The following is an 8,348-nucleotide window of genomic DNA, read 5'->3' on the forward strand; positions in this document are numbered from 1 at the left end:
TATTGCTGTTAAATATTAGCTTGTCTAGTAAGCGGTGTTAGGCGCTATACGATCCCTTGTTTGGAATTTTGGGATGTGACAAAATAGAACACATAGTAAGCTTAGGGCTACAATTTCTTTTCTTTCTCACCTTTTTTTTTAAAAAAAAAATTTATTTTAAATTTGGGGTAGGTCGTACGAAATATTTTTGAAACCTAAAAGGCAAAGGGATTTATTAGGAAATGGCGCCGTCCTCCAATGAGCAATGACCTCAACAAGGGGTACACCCACACAGTCCCCACATGATTCATGACACATTTACACGCTGCAAACCAAAAACAACGTTAGATTTAGCAATTATCAAGGAGAAAGCCACACGAGCAAGATTATAGATATAATAGTAATAATCTCCTTTCTATCTTCATTCCTCCATCATTCATGATTTCAAGAAAACTATCCATATTACCCCATCAATATCAAATCTACAACTTTTTCTCTTGTAATAATCGATTCTAAGAGAAAAATACAAACACCCTTTTCTTGTTTCTCCCTTGACCCTTTGTTATTTAGTTTGTTTTGAATTGTGGGTGTTTTTAGCTTGTTTTTAGTGTTTTCTTGAAACCCCATCAATATCAAATCTACAATTTTTTCTTCATTCTAAAAGAAAATACAAACACCCTTTTGCACCCTTTTCTTGTTTTTCCCTTTCCCTTTTGTTGTTTTTCTAGTGTTTGTGGAAACCCCAGGTCGAGAAAGAAACAAAGGAATGGCACAAAATAACGAGCAGCAGGTACAGGGGCAGGGATTAATAGAGGCAGGGGTTCTTGATGATATAATAAACAGATTATTGGAGTTTAGGAATGCAAGAACAGTGAGGCAGGTTCAGCTTTCAGAAGCTGAGATCCGTTCACTTTGTAGTGCTTCAAGGGAAATCTTCCTTCAGCAGCCTAATCTTCTTGAACTTGAAGCCCCCATCAAGATCTGTGGTAAACTCTTTCTTCCCACCTCTTTTTTCTTTCCATATGTATGGCAATGTTTATATAGACGATTCATATTTAGCGGTGGCAAAAATTTCTAGGTGATTTCGTCTTATTTGTCTAAGCCTTCATGGTGGATAGATTTATTTCGGTACCTGTGTTGGTGGGAGGTAACACGTACCAGGTGGAATAGTCAAGTTGCGTGCAGCGGGCCCAGACACTACCTTCGTCAAAAAAGAAAAAAATATTGCCGACCTGTGGAATTGAGGCGTGATTGGTTGAGTAGTGTATTGATTTGTGAACTTCTGATGCTTGTAGGTTTAAAGACGTTGTTTTGCTTTTTGAGATATTTGTTATATTCCCCCAAATATGACTAACTTTTATTTGCTGAATTTGGAAATTTTATCTGATAAAAAATTTGGGAAGTTTGGTGAGGTTACTCTTAATCTATAGAGCGTGTATCGTGTAGCACACCATGAAAAGTTGTTTGGTCTAAGTTTATATAACAATAACACCCTTACTTCATAAAAGAAGTTTATACAACAATAACAACTACTCATATGCCTCAATCTCATACTACTTGAGTCGGCTATATGGAGCTCAGTATCCATTCTGCATCACTTGGACCTGTTTTTGGCCTAATATCTAATAATACTAGAGGTTCGCTAACTTTTTTGAAAAAGAAAAACACCAGAGGTTCTCTAATTTTCTACTAAGGTACAATCTACTTGTGTCTTTTGTGTCTAGGTTAGCAAATAGTACTGGCATGTTCTATCTAGTCCTTTTAACTTGACCGTGCACGGGCTTGCTCACTCATTAACGTTTGAGTTAATTGCCTTATGTGCACTTGTGACGTGCGGGTAGTTGGTTTCATTTTTTTCCTTAATGTAAAATGTGGAGAATGTTGATATGTAGGGTGAGGACTGAGGAGTATAATATTACATGTGGTTTTGAATCATATTACCTTTGATATAGTGTATTGCCTTCTACTGATGGTTGTTTTCTGCATGCACGCTGCCCTAAAATGAACTTATGGTATGACACTTGTCATAATTCTTTCTATAAAAGGGTTATAAATCGCTGTAGTGGTTAGATGTGGAAAAGCAAGGAGATAATGAATTCTTTCGTTGTCATTGTAATTAGTCTTATCTATCTTTAAAGAGTGAAGCTTTAATAGTGTTTACATGATTCTTAATTTATGTGCCTTATATTGTCATTGCTAGCGTGCTTCCTTTGAAATATTGTATCATTATTAGTATCTTATTTCATGAAGTATGTTTATTTTATGATAGGTTGCTTTTCCCGATTAACAAAATTTTAGTTTCATTGTCTTATCCATGGGCTTTTTGGTTTAAAACTGTGTGTTTTATACTTTGGACTGATAAATCTGTCTCCTTTCCCCTCTCTTTGTTTTTTTGGCTCTGGATTCTAGGTGACATTCATGGCCAATATGGTGATCTTTTGAGGCTTTTTGAATACGGGGGTTTTCCTCCTGAGGCTAATTATTTGTTTTTAGGGGACTACGTCGACCGTGGCAAACAAAGTTTGGAAACAATATGCCTTCTACTTGCATACAAAATTAAATATCCTGAGAACTTCTTTCTCTTGAGAGGAAATCATGAATGTGCTTCTATTAATCGAATTTATGGATTCTATGATGAATGTAAGCGCCGATTCAACGTGAAGCTATGGAAATGCTTCACTGAATGTTTCAATTGTCTTCCCGTTGCTGCTCTCATAGATGAGAAAATACTGTGCATGCACGGTGGTCTTTCTCCAGACCTAACAAACTTAGATCAGATAAGAAATTTACCTCGTCCAACTGATGTTCCAGATTCTGGTTTGCTGTGTGATTTACTTTGGTCAGATCCTAGCCGAGAAGTTAAAGGTTGGGGAATGAATGATAGGGGAGTTTCATATACTTTTGGTCCTGATAAGGTCGCAGAATTCTTGATGCAACATGATATGGACCTTGTTTGTCGTGCCCACCAGGTATTTATACGATTCCTTTTTGTTCTTCCGTTATGTTTTTCAGTATTGATTTGACCAGAATATTTTAAACCTAGGTTGTTGAAGATGGTTATGAATTTTTTGCGGAAAGGCAGCTAGTGACGATATTTTCGGCCCCAAACTACTGTGGTGAATTTGATAATGCTGGTGCAATGATGAGTGTTGATGAAAGTTTAATGTGCTCGTTCCAGATACTGAAGCCAACAGATAGAAAGCCTCGGTTTTTATGAGGCAAAATCGATAGCTTGTAGCTACACTCTCCCAGAGCACCCAAGGTTAGTAGCTTGATGCAATCTTATTTTCCCATTGTATATGCAACACTTATGCTGTTAAATTCTAGAATATCGTGCTATAAACTATTGATTCATCGGCTGATTTCATGATATAGAAGTGAAGATAAGTTAAATTTTGTAAGTTACTTTCACGTTATCCTGCTCATCTCAAAAGTATAATCACTTTAAAGATGTAAATGTTGTTTGCTACTTTCATTCTTGCATACTGCCTGATTTACTTTTTTCATCTAATCCGTCCAATCTCAAAAGTGAAGCAAACATTAAATAACTGTTTTACGTTATTGTGAATTTTGCTTAATCATTCTACTCTCCTCATATCTTTAAGTATTATTTTAACATATAACCAAGTCTAAATACAAAATTGAGTCAAACATCATTCTACTCTTCTCATATCTTTAAGATCTTTGATGGTTCATTCTACTTTGATTCCCCTTCTCACAGTTTTCCGGAATTCCCACCTTTTCTTTCCCATGATTCCATATCTAACTTTCTTTGGGAAAAAGAGTGGTGACGTTCAACTACTTTTTATCCCCTTTTCAAGTTCAATGTGTTATAAAGAAAAATTGTGGGGTAGATAAAGTTAGTCACAATTGAATTTGTGGCGACCATTTTCTTGATCCTATATAAATATGTGTTATTCTGTAAAAGTGATGATTTTGAGTGTTAAGTTACCAAGACGCCCTTTGAGGCAGAAGAATCTTTTAGGATGTCATATGAACATTCAAATATTTATTTCTTTCTTTTTTCCTTTAGGATAAGAAGTAAAACAATTGCCACAAAATATGATTTTGCTGGAAACAGCTTTCACGTTTTTTGCTGCTGGTTTTTACCTTATTTATTTATTTATTTATTATTTTTTTTTTTTTTTTGCGTTCTGGGTTAGGGAACATGACCAAAACCTTGTTATATGGTTTATTCTAAAATGCTCTTACCAATTGGAAGATCCTTTGTTGATTTGAAAGTTTATATTTGAGCAACTGTTACCATGAATCCAACTTTTGACATAAATTAATTTCTATATCCACCTTATGTTTTATTTTCTTTTACTTCCATGCTTGTGAAGAATTCATTAGCAGTGACATCTAACAGTGGTTGTAGTTTAGAGAAAATTGAATTATAATAATGAGACTTTTCAAAGCAAGCAGAAGGAGAGTGAAGGAAGGGGTAAGGTACATAATGATCAGATATTTTTTTCTTGTCCCCTCTTTGTGTTGCTGTCCTGTTTTTCCAAATTTCAAGGAACTAAAAGCTGTCTGCTATCTTTCTGTAGGATCAATAGAATGACATAGGATTATACCAACGCGGTAGGCTGTGTTAGAGCCTCTTTGTTTAGTGTAAAGAAAATTTCATGTCTTTCTCCCAGTTGAATCTTCCATTACTTTAGATACCGTTTTGAAAAGAAAATGATTGCAGCAGTCATCTGGGCACACTTGTTTCTACGGGAAAAGTCACCAAGTCTAAAACAACATAAAAATATGAAGTATTTGCATATACGTAAAGAAGTTTGCTATACAAGGAAAATAGCATGTTTATGAGTGCTATGATTGTACTCTACAATTGGTATTAATAATTATCAAATAATTGATAAAATTGAGAAAAAGCCTTTTTTTTATCTTACTATTCATCAAAATCCAGAAAACAATAAAAAAATTCGAAAAAAGACTTTTTTGATTGGATGGGAATGAATGAAAAAATATTAAATCGTCCCATCCCATCTTTTAGGTTCCATTTGGGCAATATGTATCCGATTGGGTATGGCTTGTAGTAAACCTCTGTAAGATAAGGAGGATCATAGGGTAGATAACCTTTTCACCATTCTAAACTGTTGCTATCTTACATTTTAACGGGTAAGTGAACAGTTAAGAAGATTGACGATGATGAATAAAACTAAAAAAAAAGCAGTTTGCTCTGCAATTTTAGACATTATTGTGCAGAATTAGTGAGACTAATTTATGGCAGCAGGATACTCCCCTGTTGCAGATTTATAGATGCTACTCATAGTATCTGTTGCCCTCCCAAACGATTGTGTGTTTTAGCATCTTATCATATTTGACTTTCTTTGTTAAGTATCCCATTTAAAGTCAGCTATGGCAAAAGTTAGTCAACTGTATCTTCTTTGCTCTTGGTTTTAAAGGAAAATTTACTTTGTGTCTCACACAATATACACAAGTTGTGTGAGGATTTGTCTATGTTTGACAAGTGGAATCTGTGGACCCAAAATCTTGAATTTTTAGCTCACAAACTCCACTTTTCAAACAAAGACAAAGACAAAGACAAAGACAACAACGTTCACACAATTTTTATCAATTGTGTTGGGCATAAAATAAAGTTTCTCATGTTAAAGTGGTGCAAGTTTGAGATTATTTTTGCTCACAAAATAGTTAATTGAGATTTGCATTAGAGATGTCTTTTCTTCTCCCTCTCTTTTTCTTACCCGTCTTCTATCTCTTAGGGTAATCCTAGTGAGGTGACTTCCATCCTACTTTAAGGAGCTAATTGTATACCTGAACAAACACGGTGAAAATGTTCACATGTTGTGTTTCTCCCAGCTAGTATGCTTTTCTTTACTCCTCGCGTACATATATCTTTGTTTTGGGAGAACCAATTTTTTTTTTATATGTTCTAGGAAGGGGAGCCTTGGAGCAACGGCAAAGTTGTCTCCATATGACCTATATGTCACGGGTTCGAGCAATGGAAGCAGCTACTAATGCTTGCATTAGGGTAGGTTGTATATATCACACCCCTAGGGATGAGGCCCTTCCCCAGACCCTGCGGGATGCTTTGTGCATTGGGTTGCCCTTTTTTTATGTTCTAAGATTCACTGCCTTGTCATCATAATCAGTAAGTTCAATATCAACTAAAGTAATTGATTTAAAGAGTTAATTATAGAGTTGTCCTTTGAAGAGCCCATGATGTATTGCTAAGCATTACGTTGATGTCCCTATTATAAGACCTTATATTCTAATCGTATATGGATAAATTTGCCAGTCAATTTTATCTTTCCTCTATTTTGTGTAAAAAACTTTCTTTTTCCTCAATCTTGAATTTAATCCTACCATGCCCCATCTTCTCCAAACAGTTATACTCGTTCGCAATAGAAAGAGAAACAAAATAAGATAAGAAACAAGAGTGAAATGATTAAGGCAAGAAGAGAGGGGAGTGACTAGGGACTAGGGGTGTTTGTCGGTCGGTACGGTACGGTATTTAGACATTTCGGTTTGGTATTTTCGGTATTCGGTTTTTTAAAATCCTATACCAATACCGTACCTAATTAAATTTGGTATGGTTCGGTTTTTCTCCTTTCGGTTTATTCGGATCGGTAACTTCGGTTTATTCGGTTTGAATACTAACTAGTGCATAGATCCATACACTCTAATATTCTTAATTAAAGTACTCAAAAATACAAAACTGAAAATGTTTGAATACTTCGGTTTCATGTTTTTTCCCTTTTAGTGAAGTTGGTGAGGTACAACCTCGTGAACTAGCAGCATCCAGCAGTTGAATTAAAGGAATGAATACTTATGGTAGCATCATTATATTTTGTCAGTTATTTGTAATTTTGTATTGATATGAACCAGTGAGTAGATCTCCAAATTTTCGCAAAATTTTGGAAAAGCTCATTTAACATTTGCTTTCTTCATGTTTATGGTTAGTGTATTTTGATGCTGCTGTGCTGCAAGTCATTCCCAAACTGCGAGCTTATTTTTGAATGTCTTTTCTTTTCGCATAGGGTGCTATCAAGTTCTGTTTTTTTATTAATTGAGGATGCAATCTTAGTACCTGCAAAAAATCTTATGAACCCATATTTTTCTTCCAACAAATTTTCTTGTTTCTTATGGGCTGAACAGTGGACCTGGAAACATTGTGGATTTAACCATAGTGCTTGTATTGATTTAGTCCAAACTGAAGATGTTTGCTTAAATTGTATGGAATAGTTATATTTTTTATATTTTGAATGGAGCTCGGACTGAGGATTCATATAGCTGAACCCAACTTGCTTGGGGTTGAAATGTGGTGGTTGCTGGGATAAATTATCTGAAAAGTTATGTTTCTTCCTATGTGTATCGCCTTTATGAAGTTTATTTATTATGCAGAAATTCTTATGGTCGGCAACGAGCAGTTGAAGATGCCGATGACTTCTGGGATGTACATGAATGGAGAGGGATCAAGTAGTTGGTTAAAAGCCTTCTCAATTGAGCAGAAAATTTGAGGACCTAACTGTAGTTTTGAGGTGGCCTCGAGGCCACATACTCTTTTTTTATTTTTATCTTTTTTATTTTATTTTATTTTATTTCATGCAATTTATAAAGTAACCGTGTTTCGGTTTGTAAATTGCCGGTGCAAATATGTAGATTGCCAAAAATTTGCTCTGTTGCAGCAACTTCCCTAATTGAATGGTAGTCTTATGTGAGTCTAATGGTTCTTGATTATTGTCTGGTGTTGAAGATTCCTCACTCCTTTGTCCTCTTTGGTAACCATCACCCTTACTGTGAGATACCAAAAAGAATGTTACGAGATTTCTTCTCATCTGTCCGAGTTTGAGTGTATAAAGTTATCCAGTACATGCACCGGTAGAAGGTAGCACATATCTAGTAGAATAATCTGAGTTTCAGTAAGTTGGTCCGGGCTCGGATACCTGGCCTGTTATATTGTTACATCTCCTTGTAATTTGAAGCCGGGGATAAAGTCTTAGTGCTCTCTTTTCCATATAATCCATTAGATTTTCCAAACGGTAGCTGTTTGAGAAATGCTTGTGTTGCTGAATTCTATTAGCAGTGTTAATTAGAGATGTAATACAATAAAAGAGAAATATATTCCATTGACCATAACTGGCTCACTTCAACTAGCTTCTCATGAAATAGGCAGATTTATTCAGTTTTCCATTGTCTTATTTCTTAGTGGTTTAAAATAGAACACGTAATCAAGCAGAAGTAAAGACTTATTAATTAAGTTATAGGATTTTGGATAGAGTAGTCTATTATTAATGATAATACATGTTTCAACAACAACAACCCAGTGTGATCCCACACGTGGGGTCTGAAAAAACATCGCCCACTGTGGGGCTCGAACCCACGACGAGAAGAACCAA

At 35.3% G+C, this 8,348-nt stretch overlaps 1 protein-coding gene across 1 annotated transcript; it reads left to right on the forward strand.

Moving 5' to 3' along the window:
• Positions 1-249: 249 nt before the first annotated feature.
• Positions 250-7,689, forward strand: LOC104230107 (serine/threonine-protein phosphatase PP1 isozyme 1). The gene is made up of 4 exons (XM_009782847.1): positions 250-965; positions 2,389-2,948; positions 3,023-3,241; positions 7,354-7,689. The coding sequence occupies exons 1-3, from the start codon at positions 746-748 to the stop codon at positions 3,194-3,196; spliced, it is 954 nt and encodes a 317-aa protein (XP_009781149.1). The 5' UTR covers positions 250-745; the 3' UTR covers positions 3,197-3,241; positions 7,354-7,689.
• Positions 7,690-8,348: the final 659 nt, after the last annotated feature.

The sequence above is a fragment of the Nicotiana sylvestris genome, chromosome 2, assembly GCF_000393655.2.
Source record: "Nicotiana sylvestris chromosome 2, ASM39365v2, whole genome shotgun sequence".
NCBI lineage: Eukaryota > Viridiplantae > Streptophyta > Magnoliopsida > Solanales > Solanaceae > Nicotiana > Nicotiana sylvestris.

Excerpts from the sequence above, each read along its gene's own strand:
- LOC104230107 (XM_009782847.1), top strand. The coding sequence starts at position 746 with ATGGCACAAAATAACGAGCAGCAGGTACAGGGGCAGGGATTAATAGAG. Across the intron at positions 966-2,388 it reads AGCCCCCATCAAGATCTGTG|GTGACATTCATGGCCAATAT; the intron begins GTAAACTCTTTC and ends TCTGGATTCTAG. Across the intron at positions 2,949-3,022 it reads TTGTTTGTCGTGCCCACCAG|GTTGTTGAAGATGGTTATGA; the intron begins GTATTTATACGA and ends TTTTAAACCTAG.